Source organism: Sus scrofa, chromosome 9 (genome assembly GCF_054392235.1).
Source record: "Sus scrofa isolate SSC_HxYL_T2T_F1_AM1 chromosome 9, Sscrofa_HxYL_maternal_Yorkshire_Landrace_v2.0, whole genome shotgun sequence".
NCBI classification, from domain to species: Eukaryota; Metazoa; Chordata; class Mammalia; order Artiodactyla; family Suidae; genus Sus; species Sus scrofa.
Genome location: NC_139391.1, coordinates 22673733 through 22700636, shown reverse-complemented (window position 1 = coordinate 22700636; position 26904 = coordinate 22673733). Strand labels below are relative to the sequence as shown.

The 26904-nt window shown below is 37.9% G+C and overlaps 1 protein-coding gene across 26 annotated transcripts in view; it reads left to right on the top strand.

The window, feature by feature from the left end:
* The window catches only part of NOX4 (NADPH oxidase 4), a 148530-nt gene that overhangs the window by 111093 nt on the left and 10533 nt on the right, over positions 1 to 26904 (top strand). For 18 of the 26 annotated variants that reach the window (XR_014814878.1, XR_014814876.1, XR_014814877.1 and 15 more), the window contains 4 exons: positions 16374 to 16493; positions 18254 to 18362; positions 22783 to 22851; positions 24228 to 24328. Coding sequence is in view for 21 of the 26 variants with exons in the window: in XM_084975630.1 (XP_084831756.1) it covers positions 16374 to 16493; positions 18254 to 18362; positions 22783 to 22851; positions 24228 to 24328 (399 nt within the window). In the remaining 5 variants the exon portion in view is untranslated. The remainder of the gene's footprint in view (positions 1 to 16373; positions 16494 to 18253; positions 18363 to 22782; positions 22852 to 24227; positions 24329 to 26904) is intronic. The other 8 variants (XR_014814875.1, XM_084975641.1, XM_084975640.1 and 5 more) reach the window with 1 other exon arrangement.

Below are 26904 nucleotides of genomic sequence, written 5' to 3'. Positions count from 1 at the left end.
TTGTTGACTTGGTTACCTGGAGCAACCTAACCCTTTGTGCCTCAGTTCTGCTTGTGTGAAAAGAGGGAGCTAATAATGCGTATCTTCAGGAGTGTTGTAGAGATTAACTGAGTTAATAAACAAAAATATTTTGAACTGAGCTCGACACAGAGTAAATTCTGCATTTTAGCAGCAAGTGTTATTTATGGCTATTCATCTAAAATTGCATATAGAATTAACTAGATTTGAATGTTTTCCAAACACTGTAGGAAATAGGTTGTTCATTGATCTTGTGGGATAGCTCTTGTGTCAAGATGCTTTTGTCAACCCACCCTTAGTAATATTTAGGGAAGCACTATTTATTAGTATTTCAAAATCACGGCCAGATGCTGATGTGAGGCACTGCTTAGGTGACCACCTAACGTCTTTATGAGCTTCAGTTTTCTGAACTATCAAATGAAAACACACTAATTAAAGGGTTCTGGGTGTGAATAATATTTATATAAAAATTCTGGGTTAAATACAATTAGTTTATTGGAGTTACAGAATATTAAGCGGTTTTTTGTTGCTGATTTAATGTCTGGTTTGGCAGAATTTTAGGAGGTGCTGGGAGAAACGAGAAGGAAGAATACAGTTCTGTTTGCACTGTGGCCTAGGCAGCGTTGAGTTAGTCCAGGAAAGGGCATAGAGGCAAAAGCTCTGCACAGGAAAACACTGCACATGAAGACTGCTGGAGTAGAAGAAGAGAAAGCTGTAGTAATGGCCAATGAGTAAATACGAGTGGGCAGGGGTCTGTGTTATGTCTAGACCTAATTTAAACTAATTTTGTATTATTCATGATTTGAGATATTCTCATTTATTTTCTCATTGATATTCACTCTCAAATAACTCTCCTTTATTCATTATGGGAAGATAACTAAAAGTCAAGGAATTTATCATTTTGTGACACACCAAAATTTCTGGAATGCTGATAATTAATCAAGCCATTAGTATTTGTCGCTTTCGCTCACAATGCAGTATACTTATTCACATTAAGATTTTTCCGATTCTTTTACTGACTCATTAAATATAGACTCCTTTAGGGAGAGATGTGCTTTAAGAGCCAAAATATATGCATGTGATGTATTTGTCTTCTATAATGTGAAAGAGTGAAATTTACAGAGGACCGTGTAGCTGACATTCTTTAGTGAGACTCACACTGGTTAACATAAACTGATGCATGGACTGTGGTCATTTGGATTGAGGATGGGTTATCTAGTCAGCATAGTGCTTCTATAATCTTTTTTTTTTTTTTTTTCTTCAGGGCTGCACTCACGGCATATGAAGGTTCCCAGGTCAGGGGTTGAATCAGAGCGGTAGCTGCTGGCCTATGCCACAGCCACAGCTACACCAGATCCAAGCTGCGTCTGCGACCTACACCACAGCTCACGGCAATGCCAGATCCTTAACCCACTGAGCAAATCCAGGGATCCAACCTGTCCTCATGGATATTAGTCAGATTCGTTACTGTCAAGTCACGATGGGAACTCCAAGCCCCTATAATCTTAACCATCTTATCAGGAGACACCTAACAGATAGTGAGATGTGGAAAGGGTGTCATTTATTTAAGGGGAAAATATTCATGAAGAGAACTGACTAGTTCTTGAAATGTGTGTTTTAAGGGAAAGCCATTAAAAAAAAAAATCACCTGTGATGGTGCTGGGAGACATTGTTCTAAAATATAGTAACGTTAATTAATCACACTCTTATACCCGTGAACTCGAATTTGACCCATTGCTGAAGTCGGGCACATCCATTCTCATCAGAATGTCATAGGGGACACTGCACCATGAAAATTCTCAGAGCATGAATAGGTGTCAGAAACAGACAGATGAGTGAAAAGAAGGAAATGAATGCATACTCAATACCCCAAAAAAATGTTAATTCATAAGTTAGAGGAAAGAAATGGAAACAATGGAACTTACTTTTTGTTGCTCAAGTCTTAGCTGGCATCATTGTTATTAACTTTGAAGGATTTAGGTTTATAATATATTTAGACCGGAGAGTGGCGGTAAATATTCTTATCCTTTTAAATGCAGCTTGGCAAAATAAAATGGTAAAGGACATGCTGCATAGTTTTACTCCCAAATGACTTGCAGCCATTTTGGCAATTGGGTGAGCAAAACATATTGTAATGGCTCTGAAAGTTTAATCGTGATATGTATAAAAATATTGTAAAAAAATGTGAATAAAATGTTGCCTATCTCTATTTGGTCCTCATAAAGATCAAGTTCTTTGAAATGCTTCATGTCAGAATAGTTTAGAGAGGAGAGTATTATTAGGACCAAATTCAGAGCTCTTTCTTTTTGGCTTGGTTTGGCATCACAGGGCAACCTTGAGTATTTGGACAATAAAAATCAATGTCTCAACCCGATGCCGTTTCGAATGGCCTGCTTAAAAATGACTTCGAGTTGTGATCTTGGGTAATATACTTAAATTGCAGAGCTTCAGATGACCTTAACAGATTTCATCTGTTCTCTGCATTTTCTTCCTTTCTCTCCTCAAAGGAAGTTTTGAATTCCTCTTCTTCCAGAGACCCTTCCTCTCCAGTGATGTTTGTCTAGTCTGCATATCTGTAATATGTTTGTCGTCTCAGCTAAGTTTTTCCCATTCATCATAAAAAAGAACAACATTTAACCCTTTCTACATACCAGGATTGTGTCATGTGCTTTATAGGTGTTATTTCCTTTAGGAAATACCATTAGGTTAGTACCGTTTCCCCGGTTGTACAGATTTTATAGATTAGGGGACTACAGTTTAAAGGGGTTAAGTCATTTACTCAAAGTCACATGGCAGAGCTACGTCTCAAACCCACATCTGTTTGGCCCCCAATTATATCTAATTGCGCTATACTGTTTCTCACTTATTCATCTATCCATTTTTCCATTCTTCTAATATTTATTGAAAAGTTATGTGTCCTAGAAGCAGTCATAATTACTGAAAATACCAAAATGATTAGGATACAGTATACGGCTTCAAGGAACCTAAAGTCCAGTGAGGGGGGAGCAGAATCAGAGTTTAATGGAGAAATTTATAGCTGTACAATCAGTTTTATAAATTAGAGAGAAGTAAACTGAATTCAGTGAGGAAAGAGAATATAAAAAGCCTTCTTGTCTAGATAATTCATGTAAAGTTTTATTTTCCCTTTGGGTACACTCCTGACAAGTGCTATGAAAAGGATGAAGAGGCTTTTTAGATGGAACAAAGAGCATAAGAGCATATGGAGGTGGGTGGTTCATTGAGAGATAATATTTTATATTCAGGAGGGAAGTGATATAGGATCAATTCTGTCATAATAGTAACAGAGAAAAGCAGGTAGATGTTTGAGGATGTTTGGAGGCTCAGTTGGCAGAATGGAATGACTATTGGACAAAAAGAAGAGGGAGGGGGAAGGAGATGAAAAGAGTGAGAGGAGGGAAGGGAAGAGGAAGGACTTCAAGGAAGGAGCTCAAGGGAGTTCCCTTCGTGTCTCAGCGGTTAACGAACCAGAGTAAGATCCGAGGTTGGTTCGATCCCTGGCCTTGCTCAGTGGGTTAAGGATACGGCATTGCCATGAGCTGCGGTGTAGGTCACAGATGCGGCACAGATCCAGTGTTGCGGGCTGATAGCTGTAGCTCTGATTACACCCCTAGCCCAGGAACTTCCATATGTCATGGGTGCGGCCCTCAAAAAAAAAAAAAAAAAAAAGGAGTTTAAGCTTTTACCTACGTGTCACCTCCTGGCTTATTGTCCCCATAACTGGAGATAAGTGGCAGGTCTCTCTGAGCATGATGTTTTTTTCTCTATTTCAAATATAATATTAGCACCATAGGAAAAACTCCCTGCTTCTCTTTACTGTCATATACATATTACTTCTAACACCAGATGTGTGGGAGTTTTTCCCACAGCAGCCAATTCGATACCAGCTAGGTGTCTGGCAGTTCAATTCAGTGCTGACATGAGCCAAAGTTGGTTGTAAACCCCACACACAGGTCAAGGGCTCAGTCTCGTGAGATTTTTCACTCCCACTTCAGATGCCAATCACAAGTAGTAGGTCCCCAAGTTATTCACAATTTCTGCCCACGGTGGCTGCAGATCAGGGTTCCCACGACTCTTCCTTGGATCCTATCACTGGTTAGAACAATTTGTAGAACTCAGGGAAGCACTTACAGATTTTTTATACAATAAAGAATATGAAAAAGCACACAGACGAACAGCCAGATGAAGAGCGAGGTCTGGAAGGGTCCTGAGAGTGGGAGCTTCTGTCTCCAGAGAGTTGGAGTGTGTCACCCCTTGGCATGTCAGTGTGTTCAGCAACGGGGAAGCTCTCTAAACTCCTTTTCATGGAGGCTTTGTCACAGAGGCATGATCAGTTATTAACTTCGTTTCCAGTTCCCCTCCCTTCTTCAGAGAATAAGGGGCAGAGCTGAAAGTTCCAAGTTTCTAAACATGGCCTGGTGTTTCTAGTGACAGCCAGCTGCATCCAGAAATTCCAGGAAATTCCAAGAATTTAGGAACCATGTGTCTGACGCTCCTACCCTTCAGGAAATTATGAAGGTCTTAGGAACTCTGTGTCAAGAACAAGAGTCAAAGAGTAAATACTAGAACAAAAGATTCTCTTAGCACCCTTGTATGTGAGAGTTTTAGAAGCTCTGTGTCAGGAACCAGGGACAGAGACCAATCCATATATTGTGGACAAAGAAGGTCGCCTGCCATATCAGTAAACAAAGGATGTTGCTACCAGCAGCCACTTCAGCCACCTGAATGGTGCACCGTGAGTGGTTTCTGGACAGTGAAAAACAGGATGCTGGCCCTAGATAGTTAAGGTGCATGTCAAAGGAACAATTTCAGTAGGTCCAGACTCTTACATCTTCCCATAAATTAAAAAGTGCTAACTAAATTCATTAACTTCAGATATCTGGTTTTCTTCAATTAGCAGAAATCTTTTGATGTTCCAACTTCCTGGAGTTTCTTTCTTTTCTTTCTTTCTTTTTTTTTTTTAAATGAAACCTCCTTTGATATATCCTGGCTCCTTTTTTTTTTTTTTTTTTTGTCTTTTTGCCATTTTTTTGGGCCGCTGCCACGGCATATGGAGGTTCCCAGGCTAGGGGTCCAATCAGAGCCATAGCCACAGGCCTATGCCAGAGCCACAGCAACGTGGGATCCGAGCCCCTCTGTGACCTACTCCACAGCTCATGGCAACGCCGGATCCTTAACCCACTGAGCAAGGCCAGGGATCGAACCCGCAACCTCATGGTTCCTAGTCGGATTTGTTAACCACTGCGCCACGACGGGAACTCCATGGCTCCTCTTTTAACCTCTTTGGAACAATCTCTCAGAACTGAGAACCTGTCTCCCGAGCTTCAGTCCTCAGTATATCTGCCAAAGAAACCTTAATTCTCAACTTTTTGGTTGTGCATTTTCCCAGTATTCTGCATACAGAATATACATATTAATACTTATACGTATGTATATTTCAAGTACCTTCCTTCTAATGTTACTTTGAGGCAGGCACAGTACCCAGCATAATTCTACCTTGTAAGGCTTTGTGGTCATTAATAAAATGATGTAAAGCACCTGGCCTTTTGCAAATCTGAATTCCCATCACCATCCCCATTCCCAGCTCTAGTCTACCTTTTCCCAAAGCTATGCCTCACCTCAAAGCTGGAGGTGCAGGGTCGGGGGGTGGGGGGGTGAGGTTCTATCACGTGGTCTGCCTTATTGTCTTCATTCCAGTCTAGAGCTTGCCAAAAAGGGCATGTTTTTCTGCACAACAATGAGGGCTGGGCGATGGGATGTGTTTGGAGAGTGATTCATCAGGAAGGCGCTCTCTCTATTGTGTGCCTGCTTGTGCATGGTACACAGCTGCTCTAGTAATTTCTGCAATCGCAGCTATTCATAACATTCTTCAGAATATCCATAATAGTAAAGGACTACTGTCTCTCATTTTCTCATCCCTAAACTTAGGTTTTTCTTTTGTATCATAGGTGATATTCCAACACCTGGCTGGCAGGAGATCTCAAAAAAAAAAAAAAATTATATTCTGGCTAAAATGTGGAATGCAGTTATTAGGATTCTTAATTCTTGCATATTTTAGAATCTACGCAAGCAAAAATGTCAGAATTTAAGCTGATCCTTCCATAGATAGTAGGTCTCAGCCCCATGGGCTGGGATTAACAAGTAAAGATCCTGTCATCAGAATTGCAAAAAGCCAAGAAACCCAAACAGTCCTACAAAAACTGAGGCACTGCTGAAACTGTCAGACTTTGCTGGGACCTATGGTAAACCAAGGTACTCCACTGGGGCGAGTCAAAAAGACAAGGAATAAGGATGCCTCAGTGCTGAGTGAGAGATTAACTCATTCTGGACTCATATGAACTGGTTCAAGGATGGGATCACGATGAGCCTATAGCTGTAAGGTCAGGCAGCTGAAATCTCAGAACAAGCTGAGGAAGTAAACACTTTCTAGGAGATTAAGTTAAGCACATTGGAGTCTCTGTCTAGGGCCTTTGAGAGCTATTTACTTTCTTTGTTCTGCCTCATCCTGCATTCTCGGCTGTCCTACATCTTCTCAGACATCAGTTGTTTTCAGTCTTTTGATTTTTTTGTTTGTTTGTTTTGACTCAGCAATGGTCTGTCGGTTGAAAGAGGAAGTGGCCCGAAATTCTTCCTTTGTTAAAAATCTTAAAACCCTATCTTAACATCCTTGGATAGAAACAAGCTCCTTTTTGAGTAAGGTGATATATAGCTCCTCAATAATATTCTCAGCTCTAGAAGAGTGAGATGTTAGCAGAGTTAAACCATGGTTTTAGAAACAGTTTATGAATTCCATGGTGTAAATGCACATTAAAAAAAAAGTTTAAAATTAACCCATAATAGTCATGGTAGTCTAATTTTGATAATATGCCTGCTTTAAGGGAATTCCTTGCCAAAGAGTTTTTCTCCTCACAGCCCCTAAATTAATTAAGTTTCTGTTTGTAAAGCTTTGATTGGCTAATTCAGACACCTAAGAAACAGACATCAATCAAAGCAGTTTTTCAACTAATATTGCTTTTGTTTATGCATGAGATTGCCTTAGGTAGTGATCATTCATTAATTACAGAGATTCCTTAGCCCTCTGCTGGTGAAGTATCTTTCCTTAGGTTGTTCCTAAAGTCCAAACAATGTGGACCTCCACCCACCACCTCCCACCAAGGCTTAACTCAGATGATAAGGTCTGCCCAGGTCACCATATTTAAAATCCCCACCAGCACCAGCTCACTTTCTACCCTCCTTAAATGCCCTTCTAGCAACGTCAACGTCGTATTGGATATTATCAGAAATACAAATGTTTTATTTTTTCCAAAGCACCTTCACATGTGGCATTTTGTTATATCCATGTATTCTGTGTGTTGCACTTATTTATTGTATAATTTTCTTCTTGTTTATTAAAAGCCTCTCATCAATTGAAGAGTAGCCATAGGAGCTAGAATGGCAGAAACGTAAAACAGTAAAGTGATTATTTCATTCTGTCTGAAAAATGTTGCAGCTGGTAAGCTTCGTCCCAACTGAAATCCAACATTTTGGGGTTCTGTTATTCTAGAATCACTTAGGGAAGAGAAAAGTGATGGCAAGAGAAGGGAAGACAAAACATTAAAATCTAAATACTCGGAAAATATGGTAATACTACATTTAATTCCCTAAGGCTGCGCAACTTTATAGGTTGAGATTTTGTTGATGGTATTTCTCAATTCTTGCTTTCTTGGATTATATTTTATTTATTTATTTATTTATTTTTTATAATTTTTTTTAATTTTCCCACTGTACAGCAAGGGGGTCAGGTTATCCTTACATGTATACATTACAATTACATTTCCCTCCCCCCTTTCTTCTGTTGCAACATGAGTATCTAGACAAAGTTCTCAATGCTATTCAGCAGGATCTCCTTGTAAATCTATTCTAAGTTGTGTCTGATAAGCCCAAGCTCCCGATCCCTCCCACTCCCTCCCCCTCCCATCAGGCAGCCACAAGTCTCTTCTCCAAGTCCATGATTTTCTTTTCTGAGGAGATGTTCATTTGTGCTGGATATTAGATTCCAGTTATAAGTGATATCATATGGTATTTGTCTTTGTCTTTCTGGCTCATTTCACTCAGGATGAGATTCTCTAGTTCCATCCATGTTGCTGCAAATGGCATGATGTCATCCTTTTTTATGGCTGAGTAGTATTCCATTGTGTATATATACCACATCTTCCGAATTGGATTATATTTTAAAATATAGTTCTGTTACATTGTTTTGGTTGTGTTTTGTTTTCAGAGACTACAGTGATGGATGTACTTTGGACATTACTTTCCTAGCTTCCTTTTCAACCACTTTTCCTTTTGTTGGTATTTAATCATTATTTTTCTTCAGCAGTTATCCTCTGTCTCCTGGTCATGCTGAAATTATGGATTATATGTGATTTTATTGGCATTCCTTCTTGATCGTACAATTGGAAGATTTACATCCAGGTAGTAGACATTATCCTCCAGATCTTGAAATAACTAAACCATCACGTTCAAAGTGTTGAACAAGATAATACTCACAGAATAGAAAAGAAAAATAGAGGGAAAATCCACTTTATAATTGACATTAATGGAGTTCTCTGGAAAGATGCACTAGAGCAGTTCTTTTCAGACTTCAGTGTTCTTAGAAATCACCCAGTGGCCTTAGTAAAACAGATTCTGGAGTTCCTGTTGTGGCTCAGTGGAAACAAATCCAACTAGTAACCATGAGGTTGAGGGTTTGATCCCTGGCCTCGCTCAGTGGGTTAAGAATTGGACATTGCTGTGGCGTAGGCCAGCAGCTATAGCTCCGATTCAACCTCTAGTCTGGGAACCTCCATATGCTGAAGGTGTGGCCCTAAAAAGCTAAAAAAACCAAAAACAAACAAACAAAAAAAACCAGATTCTAATTCACCGAGTCTGGGGCCAGGCTGAAGATTCTGTCTTTCTAGCAGTTTCTCCAGTACAATTAATGTTGTTGGTCCAAGAACTACACTTTGGATAGAAATGTATCACATCACATTAGTCAAAGCCTAATGAAGGGCTTTTCATTCCTTTCAAGGTCATATTTTCTCATGCCTGTCACCTGGGATGACAGAAGTGCTCAGCATGCTGAGCAAAAACGAGTAGAATAAAGAAGTCTCTCTCGTCATGGTCACCTATCTTTGTGACAAAGAAAAATCTGAAAGCACACCCAGCTGAATTATCAAATGACTACTAACAACACATCTATAATACTTTATCTGGTCTAAATATTACAAATATTTTGCTTTTGTTTGAATTGGCCTCCTAAATCTTGATCCTTTTATAACTTTCAACTTTTAAGTACCTTTTAAGTGCCTCTCTTGAAAAGACCCACTGCTCTGTTTTTGTTTTCTTATTCTAGTCTGACAGTGTTTCCCTTTGAACTGAAGATTTTAGTTCAGTTACATTGAATTATATTGTACAACATTATTTTGCTCTGATTATTTGTCCCACATTTTCTGTTTCATCCCCTACCCCCCCTTTTTTGGCTGTGAAGACAAGATGCATAATAATGATAGAAGCCATGGTCTATTTTCTAATTGCATCGAGCTCTCTACAGTAATGGAAAAGAAATAGCAAAACAAAATATAGTGCAAATAAATTTGAGGCTTAAAAGTTTACTCCAGCTGAAATTAGCCAGCAACCAAGATAAGACCCCCTTTACACCTTCCTTTCAGGAGGAGGATAAGTTGCAATGTGGAAAAAAGAGGAGAGTTAGGAAAAGATGGAATGATTTCTTTGAGAGGAAAAAAAAAAGACATTTGACCCTAAATGCAAAGAAATGGATAGAGAATAAAAAAGATTCACTGTCATTTTCATAAATAACAATTCAAATGAAATATAATTTTAAAAATAGCACTCTTTTGGAAAGGCTGATTGTAGTATAAAAGTCTAAAGATCTAAACTCAATCTCAGAGTGTTTAACTGAATATACTCCTTCTAAAAGCTTTCAGAGGTAATTTTATTTTAGTATGGCTTGCAGCTGTGTTTAAATATATGTTGGAATGGGGTGCGAAGTTTGGGCAGGTGTTTTATGTGACAATTCACTTATAATTGGTCAGCTTATGATTCATGTTTTCAGTTAGCGACCTAGTGTGTGAACAGTTTGAAGAGTTTGGTAGCTTTTCTTTTACATTATTTGAACTAGTTTTTGCATATTAATAAAAAATCTCAAGTCTTGTATTAGCAGATCAAGCCTACATTAGCCAACACACACACACACATACACACAAACAAAATAAAATCTAAGGACAAAGGAAATTCTCTTTAACTTTCAATAGGAACTAAGTCTAACAGTGGGGATCCATCTATATGTTTATGTATGTGTATGTGTGTATTTAAGAGTGAGAAACTATCATAGTAGCTTCTTAATAATAGTCTAACTAGTACAGAAAATCTGAGCATTTCAAGCACACACACATTAATAATTTTAAATGCATGTTGGAGATGGTAGGAGATGAAAATAATTGCTTGGGGTCCTAAACCATAAGGAAAGTCCTACCTAGATGAATAAATGAAGTGAGTGTTAAGGCTCATATTTGCTCTTAATGATGTATCTATTTATCCCTCAAAAGGTTAGAGCTCGTTTCAACCATCTGTGGGTTATATGTGGGCTGGTACAAATGGCCCAGACATCTCAAGTACTACCTCCTTAGTGAATAAAGAGAGATTAAATAGTCTGTTCTGCAGAAGGAGATGTTGGAGATAATTGACTTATTTTGTCTTTGGTTCCAAGAGGAATTTGAGAAGAAATCTCCCCTGATATTTAGGAATCACAAGTTCCATTTCACTTGGGTTGGAACAGTGAATTCATACTATGTATATAGCCCAGTAAACACAGAGACCAAAATTTAGTTTAAAGTTATTCCAGATTGATGGCATCCTCTTTTGGCTTTGGAATAAGGCAGTATAATGGGAAAAAATTAAAATCATTATAAAAAAAAAGAATAAGGCAATAAAAATCCTCTTTTGGGTGACATGTTTTAATCCTCAAAGGATTCCTGCGCATGAGACACCAAAGAATATAAGCTCATATTTTTACATAAGTGATTTATTTTAAAATATGAGGAATTAAAAAAAAATTTTAATGTGGAAACAAAATACTATGAGTACCTGTTAGGAAAAGTTATATATTTAAAAGGTACAAGACAAATGTTTAATATGTTTAAAGAAATAAAAGAGAGGATTAAGATCATGATTAAGAGACAAGGGACAATCAGATTTCTCAAAGCCCTTGTGAAAAAGAGCCAATAGGGCTTCTAGAAGTGAAAGATACAGTATCATACACTTGAGTAAGTTAATCACAGCCATGGAGAGAATAAATGAACTGTCAGAACCAAAACACTATCCAGAATTCAACACACAGAGACAAAGATATGGAAAATATGAAAGAAAGGTCGAGATATAGTGGAAGGAGTGAGAAGTTCATGCATTCCTTTCCACCAGAGGTCCCAAAAGAAAAAGAAGAGTGAAGGAGATGTAATACTTGAGGAAATAATAGCCCAAATTCAGGGATACCAATAAATCCCAAGCAGTATTATAAAAATAAATTCATCCTGGGAAAAATCCTAATTTACTAACAGAAAAGTAAAAGCAGAGACCAACACTTAACATGAAAGTAGTCAAGAAAAGAAAGGGGCAGGAGAGAAACAAAGTTGGGCAAACAGAGCAAAGTGATATTGTGGTAAGTAATTCAGCATAATTGAACTAAATTCTACAGTTCAAAGGAAAAGGCTGTCAGAATGGAATAAGAAAATAAAATTGGATAATAAGCTGTTTTCAAGAGATTCTCTCACAACATGAAGAAGACAGGCTGAAAGTTAAAGAAGATGAAGATTATAGCAGAGAAATTCTAACCAAAGAGAAATTGTTTCAGAGAAAATACACTTTAAAGTAAAAATATTTTCAGACATAAAGAGCATTCATATTCAGTGAAAACAGGTTCCATTATTTCTCTGACTGAAAGAATTAGAATGAACTCCTATTTGGGAACACAGATTTGGTTTGTTTGGTTTCATACACAGAAATGGAGTTCATTCTAGCGGTAGATATGAACTACTTATCAGCTGTGTGGCCTTGAGGGACTATTTAAACTTCTAGCACCTCAGCTTCCTAATCAATGAAATGGAATAATGCCGTTTAAACTCTTGTTTAATAATTCCAAGTAATTCATCTCAAGCACATAGCTCCGTGTCAATCACATAGCTCTACAGATGTCAGCACAATCAAGGAAAAGATTGATGGTTTTACCTTGTAGTGCATTTGCATAAACGGAAAGATGAGGCCTATAAATTACTTTGGTTAGAAAGATAACCCTTGAACTGTCTAATTTCGTTCAAAGATATTCTTTTATAGAAACCTTGCTGCCCCAGAGGCTTGTCATATTCTGAAATTTCATTAAAAAAATAACATATTCTTTGACATCAACCCAGATAGGCTACGTGGAAGAATATGCCCATTTTTGCCAAACACAGGATTGCTCTGAGATCAAATCAAGGGCTTTGGATGGAAATGTTCTAAAATTAGGTTGTGATGATTGTTGTACAACTATAAATGTAATAAAATTAATTGAATTAAAAACCAAACCAAAACAAAAAAACCCTTTATATAGATGTGTTTTGTAATCCTTAAAACACTATAGAGTCGTGTTTATTATCCACCTAAGGCCTATTAAGAAAAAAAAATTTATGTATCTTTGCCTTTAAAGACTGTCCTCTCACAGCCTGCTCTTTCATTGGGTACAGTTAATAGTCACAAGGTCTTTTGTCTTAGACTAGCTCATTATATCCTTTGTTTATTCTTTAAAAATATCTATTGAGTAAAGTAGATTCTTTTATAATACAATGTTTTAATTCCTAAGAACCTTACATATTTCAAAACGTGTAATTAAACAGTCATTTTATGGTCACAGAGAAATTGGGGACAGAGAATTTCAGCATCATAACAATGAAAACTACTCCACCCCCACCTTCAACCCCTTGCTAGAATCTCCATAATCAAAGTGTTTTATTGTTTAACTTGTAAGTGAATGACTATAAGACTTAGAACACTGCTGAGCAATTCCAGCACTTGACCCCCATCTTGCTTTTGCTGAGAGTAATTGTAGCTCTTAGATTGTGTGTTTTTTGCCCCGGTCGAATAGTCTTTGCAGTGATAGAAAGGAGGCGATTACTCAGAGAGCTGTGAGGAACTGTTCCCAAGAGGTAAGCTCCAGGGGGCAGGATATGAGTGATTTTTGCGGAGGGGTATGTGTGCTGCGTCATGTAGAAGGATGCTGCTAGCCCCAAGGGACAGATATGCCAGTTAATGCTTTTCCGAGAATGCGAAGATGGGAGCATCCAGGTTCATAAAAAATTTCTCCTGAAGTATTTCTAACCATCTGGAGGCCATTTTGCCTCTTTTCCCAGAGCACAAGTTGCCTCATCCTGATCTTGATGCGAGAATCCAGGTTCATAAAAAATTTCTCCTGAAGTATTTCTAACCATCTGGGGGCCGTTTTGCCTCTTTTCCCAGAGCACAAGTTGCCTCATCCTGATCTTGGCCCTGATCTCCTCTCGGGGTGTACTGTGGGTCAGCTCTGCAGCGGCTAACGACTTGGTTCTTGCAGAACGGGATATTCTTTGCCACTGTCCTTGGCAAAGTGTCTGTATACGTTCTTTTCACTCTTCTCACCTGCCTGATGGAGTACATGGCTGCTCAAAGCAACTGCACAGCAATGGTGCTTTTCCTTTCCTGCTTACGTCTAAGCAGTGTGAATTGCAGATAATTCTCACACATAGCCAATGGAGTCACCAAAGCGTATCTTATTTCCAGGCAGAAAGTTGTATTTGGATCTGTGCCTGAGATGCACAACCTAACAGGTTCTCTTTAAGGACCAGATGCTGGTCTATCTCTCCTCATCTTTTACCCTTCCTCAAACCTCATCCCCCACCCCACCCCACCCCAATATTCCATCTAAGAGGCATGGAATATCCAACTGGGCATGGCACTGATCTCAAGTTCCTCCATTGTTATGTGGACATAGTAATACTGTACCACCTCATAAAGTGTTAAAATTATAACATGATATATGAAAAGTACAAAGCATTGTGTGTATAATATGGATATGTAACCCACTTAAGTTACTTCTCAAATTGTGTCTTACTTCATACTGGCATGTGTTTTTGTGTTAACTACTTCCCTTTTTATAACCTCCTTGAGGACTGAAATTGCAATTACTCAATTACTCATCTCTTTCCGATTTTTTTCCTTTTCTTTCTTCCTTCGTTTTTTTTTTTTTCTGCAGCAGATATTCATGTGCCTTACTCAGAGTAACCCTTCTGTTATTACATGTTGAATTACATAAGAGCACATTAATTTCCTCCCATTTATTTAATCTGCTTCCAACCAAATTCTTATCTACATTTCTCATCTCACACTGAACTTAGTTCATTTCTCGTATTGATGCTGGACTTCCCTGGGGGCTTGATGGTGCACTGGCAGAGCTCACTGATGCCATCCATTGAAATAAAACATGTCTGCTCTTTGTGGCCCTCTACAGTTCTTAGTAGGCTTGTGTGTGTGTGTGTGTGTGTGTGTGTGTGTGTGTGTGTGTGTGTGTCTTAACTTGAGTGGTACGTTTTTAGATGAAGAAAATCAGAGTTAGAGAGGACAAGTAACATGCCTGTGATCCCAACCCTAGTAAGTGTCTGGAACCCCAAATTCTTGTCTTCTTGTCCAGAGTTATTTCAAAATACCAAGGAGTAGCTATTTCGGGTGTAGGGTGGGTATGTGTGGGTTGTGTAGGGTGGAAAGAGACAAGTAGGAAAGTGGTGATTTCATGACTCCTCTCTCTCTCTCTCTCTCTGTGGTCAAATAAATGTCTTTGTGTTTGTTATCCCTTTGAGGAAGTGTTGAGGATGAGAAATCATTTTCTCTTTACCCTTCTAGGTTCTTGGCTGGGACCCCTCTCTAGTAAAAGAGAGATTAATGGGATTATCAATAAAGATATTGGCTGTCATAAGGCTGACTATCCAAATTTACTTTTTTGGACAGTTACTTTTTTTTTCTTTTTATGAGGACCTCGCCCACGGCTTACAGAGGTTTGCAGGCTAGGGGTCGAATCAGTGCTACAGCTGCTGGCCCACAGCACAGCCAAAGCAACACCAGATCTAATCTGCGTCTGAGACATACACCACAATCATGGCAACACAGGATCTTTAACCCACTGAGTGAGGCCAGGGATCGAACCCACATCCTCATGGATACTAGTCAGGTCCTTTACTGCTGAGCCACAATGGGAACTCTGGATGGTTACTACTTTTCAAGAAAAGTTTTTCATTTTTTTAATAATAGGGAAAAAAAACTCTAAAATTGCAAGGTCTTATATATATAAGTGTCTTTTTCTAATATAAAGATATCTGGAGCTAGGCTGTCCCTAAAGGGTATGGCAGTTTTGCAGTCATTCAAAGATGAGTGTTTAGACCACCAGGTTAACATTTCAGGCACAAGGAAGGAGGAAAGAAAGAGACAATGATAAAGAGATGTAATTTCAACTGAGTTTCCTTCAAAGAGACTTCCAGTTTTTCTAACGCACTTCTGTTTGTATCATATGAAGCGGAACAAAGCCACACAGCCAAAATAGTTGCAAGGCGGTCTGGGAAATGTAGTGTCTTGGCGGAGTACTTTGCTTCCCTGAATAGCAATATCTTTGTTACTAAGATAGAATGGGTGGATGAATATTGAGTGAACAGTTAGCAAATTTCATTGTAATTATGGATTTCACTCACTCACTCACACACACACACACACACACACACACACATTTGAATATACAATCACAAGTGGAGGAATTGGAGATTCCTTTGAGATTATTCTCCAGCCATGTCTATACTAAATAAACCTAACCAGGGAAAGAAGGAGAACCAGGTTAATGTCTTTTCCGTTCACATGGTAGAGGTTTCAGGAAATATTTCTGCTACTGACTTTACCATCGCGACTACCATTATTGAATTTAGACACAGTAAAACAGGATATTTTAATGTAGTCCAAGATAGTTATATAAAGCTTTAACTCATCCTCAGCTATCCATCATGGTCCTTTCTATATTTCCCTACAGTTTAAATGAATGCTTCCCTCAAAAAAGGCGTGCTTTGAAAGAGATGTACTTGTTTCAATATTGACAGTTCGTAAACACGATTTCTACTTCCTTCAGGCTTATCGCTGTGAGAAACAATAGAACGTGACGTAAGCCATCACGAAGCTTAGACACTAGCTTTAGCATGTTTGCCACATATTATAGACACTTGATTTACTTTCATTTTTCCCACCTTTGTCTGCCTTCTCCACAGGCTATACATTGATGGTCCCTTTGGAAGCCCCTTTGAGGAATCCCTGAACTATGAGGTTAGCCTCTGCGTGGCTGGAGGCATTGGAGTAACTCCATTTGCGTCAATACTCAACACCCTGCTGTATGTCTTTTCCATCCATTTTATTAGTCTGAATAGAGAACTGTCAATATTTCAGACATCTCTCTTAGTAAGAAGTAATTCCAACAGAATTCTTCTACTCGTTGTTCAAGGAACTCCACTGATTTATTGATAAGGAGAATAACTGAGTGATTCTCAATATGTGGTCTATGGCCTTCAGCATGCTGTCTTGTAAAATAATGTCAGTATCACAGTTATGCATTCCTCCAGCCTTTTCCTCTATTAAAGTCTTCCTACCAGCCGCTATTTCTTTCCTTTCTCGTAAGGGGTAAGTAGCATTCCTAATTGATTCAGTCAACAAATATTTTTGAGTACACATAGGTCTTAACAGTTACTGGTAATATAGCAATGACGAAACAGAGTCCCTGCCCTTAAAAAGGTTCCATTAAACTGGGGTAGGTAGAAAATAAACCAGTGAGAAATTCGTAAATATCATTACTTCAGAAAATATTCGAATTCTGATGATGAGAAGAGAAATTAATGGTATATAGAAAAAAAGGGCTAGGGCTATGATAGAAGTCTGGTTGGGGAAACCCTTTCCAAAGAGATGAAAAACGAGCATATCATTCCTTGGTGTATTATTCAGCAAGTTTATAACAGACTGAAGAATTGAAATTTCAAAGGTACGATTGCTTAACCAGGATACACTTTTTCAGTTACTTTAGTTCTAGGATTATAAGTAAAAATTAAATGATTGATAATCATTGTTATGAAACCAAACACAAATGACAGTAGGAAGTTATTCTCAAATCTATTCCATTCACTTTTCAAGAAAACACAATTTGCACTAGAAGTCTGTTTTGAATAACAAGCAGAAGTGATGTGTTTGAGTGGTATTTAATTTCTTTTTTTTTTTTTGCCTGCACTTGCATCACACAGAAGTTCCCAGGCCAGGGATTGAAGCACATCACAGCCACAACCCGAGCCACTGAAACCACAACACCAGAGACTTAACCTGCTGCACCACAAGAGAATTCCTAATTTCAATTTTAATACTTGATATAAATACTTGATATAAATACTTGATATAAATTGATATTAATCAATTTCAGTACTTGATATAAACTTGATATAATACTTGATATAAATTTTTATAGGAACTTTTTGGAGGTTCCTATAAAAATAACTATATTCCAAGCCAGAAATTAGTTGTTTCTGAAAACATTAGACACCTAAATTTTAAAAAAGGGAAGAATGCTGTTTTAACCTCAAGCCTTCCTCAAAGTTATAAGGAGGAATCCACCTGGAATTGTGAGTTGCTGGAATGCATTATATAGTAGGTGGTTGTGAAGTCTCTTTCTTTAATTATGATTAAGAGGATAAATAACCAATTTTCTGGAATGGTGTTGGCTCATTTTCCCTAGAAGCCAGGGCAAAACTGATGCCCTGCTGAGTGATAGAATTTACTGAAAATAGAGAGCTTTTTTTTTTCTTTTTCTGAAATGCAGACCTGACATTAATCTGACCCAGGATTTTAGTTTATTACCTTCAACTGGAAATGGGTAATATGTATATAATATTCACAAGTGTGAACACTTAAGTTCGTGGACTATATCATATCTTTCAGGGAGTATATTGCATTTTAAATTAATTTGGGAGTTAAAGTGCTATGTCAGATGCTAGAATGTAAATGACTGGCTTTTCTATAGGTTGTGTACTAATGAGAAGCAAATTTTCAAGGATACAGGGTTTCTTCATCCTTTTGCCATCCTAATCACTATCATGTTATTTTAATTTTAAAGGGATGACTGGAAACCGTACAAGCTTAGAAGACTGTATTTTATCTGGGTCTGCAGAGACATCCAGTCCTTCCGGTGGTTTGCAGACTTACTCTGTGTGTTGCATAACAAGGTAAAATTAGGCTTGGTTTTACTTTTGCACTTTAAAAATTTTTAAGAATATCTATTTTATGTTACATTATGAAAGTAATAAGTGCTCACTAGGGAATAAAACAGAAAATGTGTGGATAAGTACTGAAGAGGAAAAAAATCCCTCAAACTTAAGAAAACAGAGATAACATCTGTTAATAATTTGGTATATATCTTTTCCAGATATTGGTAAATGTAAATTTGTGTGTATATCTATGACATGTTTTAAGATAGAATTTCTAAACCTAGAAACGTATACATATAGCTGATGATATATGCCTATAGGATACATATGTATGCAAATGTGAATGCAAATGTATGCATACGAGATTATGCCAGAGAACAGATGGAGGAAAACATCAGCAGACAATTACTGCCATACCTTCCATGCTTTGTTCTCATAGCTCTTTTCCCTGATCTCTACCCTCAGTATTCCAAGTGGATCATCAGTAGGCTTTTGGCACGGTTTACAGAATTTCAAAAATCCCTATTTCTAGATTTTATTCCTTTAGAGATGAAAGCAGGCATTTTTGTCTTCCTACGTGTAACCTTTTATTTATCTATTAATATACCTATCTTTATTTTTAAGGTATAAAGCAATACACATATGACTCTTTGCTACAGATTTTTCAAATAATCCACATGAAGCAAAATCCCTACCCAATCTGTGTAACCAGATGTAACTCACGAGCATTCTATCAATTCTATCATCCTCTTTGTGTTGTTCTGAAAATTGCTTTTTAAAACTTTATTACCATGTAACCAGACACAAAAGGACTTAAAAAAATGTGTGATTCCACTGATGTAAGGGACCTAGAGTTGTCTAATTCATAGAGACAGAAGGTAGAGTGGTGGTTACCAGAGTTTTCAGGGGAGGGCAAATGGGGAGTGACTGTTTAATGGGTACAGAGTTTTAGTTTGGGAAGATGAAAATGTGCTGGAGATGGGTTCGTGGGGATGGTCGCACAACCATGTGCATGTATTTAATGTTAATCAACTGAACTGCTTAAAAATAATTAAAACAAATTTTATGCTATGTATATTTTCCCACAATAAAAAAAAAGTACAGGAGTTCCCACTGTGGTGCATTGGGATTGGCGATGTCTCTGCAGTGCCAGGACACAGGTTCAATTCCTGGCCCAGAACGGTGGGTTAAAGGATCCAGCCTTGCTGCAGCTGCATGTGGCTCACAGCTGTGGCTCAGATCTGATCCCTGGCCCAGGAACTCCATATGCCTTGTGGCAGCCGAAAAAAAAAAAAAAAAAAAAGTACAAATTCGTAGGACTCATCAAGGGCCTGCTAAATTAGGAGGGAAAAGGGGGGAGATTTGAGAAGTTACCAATCTTTTAAATTTTTTTTTTTTTTTTTTTTTTGCCTTTTCTAGGGCTGTTCACGTGGCATATGGAGTTTCCCAGGCTAGGGGTCTAAGTGGAGCTGTAGCTTCCGGCCGGCCTACATCACAGCCACAGCAATGCCATATCCGAGCCTTGCCTGCAACCTACACCATAGCTCACAGCAATGCTGGATCCCTAACCCACTGAGCAAGGCTAGGGATTGAATCTATAACCTCATGGTTCCTAGTTGGATTCGTTAACCACTGAGCCACGACAGGAACTCCCTTAAATTTCTACTCCTCTCTTAAACAGTGAGATCTCATTGTATTTTTCCCTGAACGCTGGTGAGATTAAACTTCAATTCCTAAGATTATTAAACACTTGTATTATTTCTCTGATTTCCTAATCCTACCTTTGCCTATTTTTTCTAGTTAAAAAAAAAAAAAACAACAAAAAACTCACTTGAACTGATACAGAGCTTATACTTTTTAAAAAATGTTTATTTTTTGTTTGTTTGTTTGTTTGAGGGCTGTACCTGCAGCATATGGAAGTTCCCAGGCTAGGGATCAAATCAGAGCTACACCTGCTGGCCTACACCACAGCAAGGCAGGATCTGAGCCGCATTTGTGACCTACACCACAGCTCACAGCAACGCCAGATCCTTAACGCACTGAGCAAGGCCAGGGATCGAACCTGCATCCTTATGATGCTAGTCAGATTCGTTACCACTGAGCCACAATGGGAACTCCATACTTTTTTAAAAATAAAAGTCTACGATTGGATCCAAAATGTAGAAAAGCACATTTGAATAACAGTCTTTTTATAAGGCAAGTAGCAGGGCAGGAAAGGAATAGAGGAAAGAAAAAAACATAAGTGGTTGGACCTTTAAAGTGGTTGAATCTTAAGATTTCTTCCTATGCTTTACCCATAGGATTCCACGGAATAAGTAATATGAAAGCCCAAGACTAGTGTAAACAATGTGGTGATGATTATTTTCTACACACACCCCTGCATTTGTGTTTTGATTTTTCACATCAAGAGGATGAACACTGGTCCTTCAGTGGTGCATCTGAGGATGATGTTAAAAAGAAAAGGCTTTTATTATTCTCTATGTTGGCAGCTGCATTACCAAGTTCAGTGTGTGTGTGTGTGTGTGTGTGTGTGTGTGTGTGTGTGTGTGTTTCTTTAGTAGATAGTGCTGCTTATCTTCAGTGAGGGACAGATTAAAATGGAGACATAGGAATCATTAGAAGTTCTTGCTGTGGCTCTGCAGGTTAAGAATCCAACATAGTGTCTGTGAAATCATTAAATACATTATTTAAATTTGAGTACTTCTCTCTGGGGGCTTTGGGCACCCAACACCAGTTGTCAATGTAGGAGTTATTGGGGAGATATCAGAGCAGCATCCTGGTAGCCATTTAAGGCAAAAGTCAGTGCAAGTCATGTGTTTTGTGAGTTGTTATCCATTATTGGCACCTGGAAATTCCTGTTTCCTCACAATTAAAACTCAAATCCTGATTCAGTTCTCAAAGGGCCTTAAAATGAGTGTAGTGTTTGGGTAAAACTCAAAGCAGCTATTAGATGGAATTTAATGATTATATTTTAAGAATATTATGAATGCGAATCATCAGATATCCCTTTCAAAGTAAGATACGTTTTTATTGGGATTTTATAATTTTGAGTTGCTGTCTGTCAGAAGATGTATAATTTTAGATCTGGAAGAAACCTGTGAGATAATGTCATTCAACCCTATTCTTGTCTCAATGAAGAAACTGAGGCCTTTATAAGTTGGGTAACTCCCTAGAAGTCTCAGCGTCAGATTTCAGGGTCTCTTAGTCACCTGCCACGTGCACTTACTGTTATTAGGGGTGCCAGACAGGTGGTGAGATCTCATTTAATCACTTCCTATTTGCAAAATGACTTCTGTTTCTACTTTGAGTCCCAACATATCCATTAAAAAATCATCGCTTTCACCCTACATAGAAATAGCACTTGAAAGTAGTTGATCCTTTTGCTGCAGTAAGGTCCAGCAAAGCCATACCATCTCAAGCAAAGTGTTGTGCCCATTAATGCTCAAGAAATAGGCTGGCTGTTGAAGACGTGCTGGTCTCTTGTAGGCCTGTCCTAGTGTTCTATACATCAGATACTCACCTCCGTTCTCCCGAGCACACCGTGGCTGGCTGTCATGTTCCTTCCCTTCTTCTACTTTTGATTCCCTTTCCTTACCTTTCAGCATCTCCTTATTTCAGGGTGGTGAAAGGAGACTTTAAAAGAATAATGTTTTTTAAATGTAGATGTCAGACATCAGGATTCAGGCGGGGCAAGATTCATTAGTAGATTCATTTCCATCTTCTGGAAAAAAGAAGTGTATGAGGACAATACCCCTTTAAAACCCCCTTTGCTGAATTTATTTTCCTTCAGATATTTTTCTTTATCACTTTATTTTTCAAGGTATCAAAATATCTGAGATTTTTCTCCAGACTCTTTTATTTGGCAGACTCATTTCCTGCCTCGTGCATTTTTATATAAGGGAAACCAGTGCTGAATAGGAAAAAGGTAGCAACTGGAACCAGATTTTGTTTGTTTTATTTGTTGTGATTCCTAGCGTGCAAATTAGACATCACTTTTGACCTTTTATTTATTTAGATTTTCTTTTGGAAAATCATGTTTCTGAGTGAGCTCTTGCGTACAGTTTGGAGACTCTTAAGGAATAAAATAAGAAATAAGCAAGACTCTTAGAGAATAAAATAAATAAGTGGGGAGGCTTTAGGGGCGTATTCATGTAGCATTTAGCATGCATGATTTTGTTTCTATAAAGATCGCAGAGAATTAATCCCTTGCACTGCTGTCATCACAACTAATGAAACCGGTAGGTGGCAGGTAATGTTCCAATCTGCCATGAATGTGGTACATATGTATGTATGTATGTGTATATATCTGCTTGCAGATGTTGCCTGCGATGAGGCAGTTCACATCTTAACCAATTGTAGAATCACATATGTTAGGATAGGAGAGGATCTGTGACTACAGAACAAATGTTACCGTCTATTTACTTTTATGTCCTCTCAGTTTTGGCAAGAGAACAGACCTGACTATGTCAACATCCAGCTGTACCTCAGTCAGACAGATGGGCTACAGGTATGTGATTGGATGCTATTGTAAATTAAACAAGCCTCTTGAGAATAGAAGATTTATCACAGGGGCTGTGCTGGAAGACAATTTCTGCAGGTGGTTTGAAGAGACATTTCCCAGAAGAAGGTCTCTTTTGGAATGTGTTCCACAGACCCGTGGTTTGCCCTTACAGTCAGCTGTACTCTGCCTTTTGCTTGTCCTCCTCTTCCCTGTCGCCTCATCTAGAGATGCACGTAAAAGCGGCCAGTCTTGTGGCTGCGTTCATGGAGGGGAGGTTTTATGTGGAGAGAGAAGATATAGGTCTTCACAATTAAGCCCCTTTCTCTTGGAGGGAAACTGGAAAAAAAAACAAAAAAACAAAAAACCCAGCCGTCATGCACTGTTTACTTAACTGCTGGATACAGTGCTAAGCATTTCCTCCACATTATCTCTTGTGATTCCACCAGATTCGAAAGGTAGATGGTATTGTGATCCCCAAATGATAGATGAAGAAACTGGTATTTCTATCGCTGAAGAGCTGCAGAACCGTATCAACCTGGCATGCATGCTTTCACAAGTTTTATTTTAACATTTTGCCTCATATATTTTCTATCATACTTTGAATACAAAATATCAATGCTTGTCAGTTACTTCCAAACAAATCTAAGCCTATTTTTTTAGTCAGATGTCTACCCTACTTGGTATGTAAAAAATATTTTATTTTATTCCTCTCATGAAGCAAGTCAGTATCATTATCCCTCACGGTTTCGCTGTAATTAAGGTACGGAGCATAAATTACATTTGGTGCTCAGTTTGTCTGCCTGGGAATCAGACACTGTCTCCTCTCTTCTCACTCCACTCTGACTCTTTACCACCAATTCAGATCGAATATTCTGTTAATTGCAAACATCAGTCCATTAGAAGTTGTTTCTTGATAGATCCCAAATTTGGAGCTCTTCTATTTTAGGCTGTCATGTCTAGGATCATTTCCCCAAATTTATGGTGACAATTTATAGTGTTTTACTCACATAATGAACCAAATGACAACTTTCAGTACAGAAATGCCTCAGTGACGCTTATGTGCTGTGCCCTGGTTGAGTAGGCAATTAGAATTGATATTCTCTAACTTTACAGTTACTTAAAAATGAAGTGACTAAACTGAGGTCTAGGAAAAATCATCCATTTGTAATAATGACATTCAAGAAAATAATGGATTTCAAAGGAAAAGAGGGAGGAAATGATGCTTCTAAATGACTGTACTTAGAGGTTGCCATTTGATACTTATATTCTTTATATCATAGCAATTTGGTAGGAAGCCAGAGCACCAGCAAAGATGATGTTAGAGAAATAGATGATTTGTCCAGCTCTATGTCCTATAAAATATAGTGCTTTCTTTTTGGCAGAAGATAATTGGAGAAAAATATCCTGCACTGAATTCAAGACTTTTTATTGGACGTCCTCGGTGGAAACTTCTGTTTGATGAAATAGCAAAATGTAACAGAGGGTAAGTACTGGTCCTCAAAGGAATATGACATGTGGCTAACAATCAAATTAAAATATCCCCAAGCCATGACATGAAGTTTTAAAAGATTACTTAACAATGTGTTTACAAATTATGGTGTCATTTAAAGATTCAATTATCACCACCAAAGGAGGAAGTAAGGCAGAAACCACCTCAAGTGTCTCAAATGCCAACTAATTAAAATTTGGCTTAGAAATGGTCTAGAAAGTGTTTGTGAACTAGACTCTCCCACTTACTTTTAAATTTGCATAGATCCATATTAAAAAGGGTGTTTATTCCCACAGCATAAATCAAGTGATCATTGGAAAAGTTTTTTTATATCATGTTAGCAAATGAGGGAAGTCTTCAAATAGCTGTAACAAAGAATGCACTTAAAAATCAGATTTTTGGTACCTTTTTACCAGAATGAATATATTTTTTAAATTGTTAGTTTTAAAAAAATTCTTAGAGACTGTAATATTAAGTTTGAAAAATATTTAGAAACATAATTTTTTTTTCTTGAAAACTATCATTCTATAAAGGATCTTAGCATGGTAGGCTATATGTCCATGATCTAAAGAGGTTACTATTGAAGGAAAGCATTCATTTTAGGGCACAGACCAGGGAGCCCATTTGTCTTCTGTGAAATTATTACAGTGCAGGGCAGTGGTCTATTAAGAATTCTAAAAGCATTTTGAAAACTATATACCCTATCACACATTTTAAAGTTGGCATTGAAAAAGTTTCACCATAAGTTTAAATAGTTCCAAAGCCTGTAATTTCTAACATATGGCAGATATTGACATTTTAAAATTAATATAACTCTTTTTAACATATCTGCTGGAATCTCAATATAGTAGTTTCTTGATACCAACTTCATACATTTGTATCTTTTTGTAGCTTTCATTATCAGTTGGAAATTTTACATCACTCTTTTGTCTACTTGAACTTGTGTTTCTATCATGTGTAACCTCCAGAATTTTGATAGAATTCAATATAATTTTACACTTGAACTAATCATACTTTTGTTGCCAAACCAAACACCCTTTTGCAGTAGGATGTAAACTGAAGATTTAGTTCTTAAAATTTTCTGCTACTCTAAGACTTAAGTACTTATTTTTTTCTTCTGGATTGAGTTATCCTTAAGTTATTAGCATGTAGTTGATTAATTCATAATTTAAAAAATATATATATATTTTTTTAATGGTTTATTTATTTAATTTTTTTTGTCTTTTTGTCTTTTTTGTTGTTGTTTTGTTGTTGTTGTTGCTATTTCTTGGGCTGCTCCCGCGGCATATGGAGGTTCCCAGGCTAGGGGTTGAATCGGAGCTGTAGCCACCAGCCTACGCCAGAGCCACAGCAACGCGGGATCCGAGCCGCGTCTGCAACCTACACCACAGCTCACGGCAACGCCGGATCGTTAACCCACTGAGCAAGGGCAGGGACCGAACCCGCAACCTCATGGTTCCTAGTCGGATTCGTTAACCACTGCGCCACGACGGGAACTCCTAAAAAATATATTTTGATAAATATGAAAAAGATATCTGATTGTCAATGAATGAGGCAGCTTATTAGATGGAGAGTTTTTTTTAAAAGCCCCACTTTATAAATTTATGGATGGATATGATTTATTGAAAGAATCATGGCCCCTTGGCGCCATCTTCAGAGATTTTGCTTTAGAAATCATAGTATGATGCCCCAGAAGAAAAATCTAAAAGGGAATATAGCTACCCGTGTAATTCAGATCAGAGCCATGTTTGAAAGCACTTCTGTATTTCCTTTCCTTGGTGAAATAATTCAGGGTTAAAGAGGGAAGCATTATTTAGAAAGCAGAGGTTCTCTGTAACATGCAGGGCCCTAGTTAAAGGTGAACTATAGAAAAGAAAAAAGTCAGTGTAGTTTTGATTATATTTCTTTCCCTTCTTTCTTCAAAATCCACCTTAGATGTGATATTCTCTTCATACTCACTTGGATCTTGCCATGCACTGAGGACTCCTCCCTTTATAATGACATTTAACTGATTTCTGACAAGTTTTCAAAGTATAGTGCTAAAAAACTTTGATCGTTTGTGTCTTTGTTTTGTTTATTTGCTTTTGCTCACTTCTGAAACCAAAGCCCGAAACCGTAGAGGATCATTTGCAAGAAATTGGGTTGGGATTATTGGTTCCTTTGGTTCCATCTTAAGAGTTCTCATTTATTACACAGTTCATATTGAGGGGGATTTTTGTATGTTTATTTGGTATGCTTGTAAACAGCAAAGTTGGCTCAAGAAGAGCAGATGTGCATCATCTACTGTTGACATTTCATGCAACACTTGCATTTTGTGTATTTGCTCTGAGCAAGCATCTAAAACGCATTATTTTTTAAAGGATTTTTATGTAGCATAGTTCGGAAAAGAATGGATCAACATCTTAAGGGTTCATTCACTGGAAAAAAGCACTGTTTAAATGGAAGACTCCATTTGAGCTGTAAAATTTTGGTTAGCCGTGTACATAAATTGCTGAGAGACTATAGGATCCTTGACCCACTGAACGAGGCCAGGGATTGAACCTGCATCCTCATGGATACCAGTTGGGTTT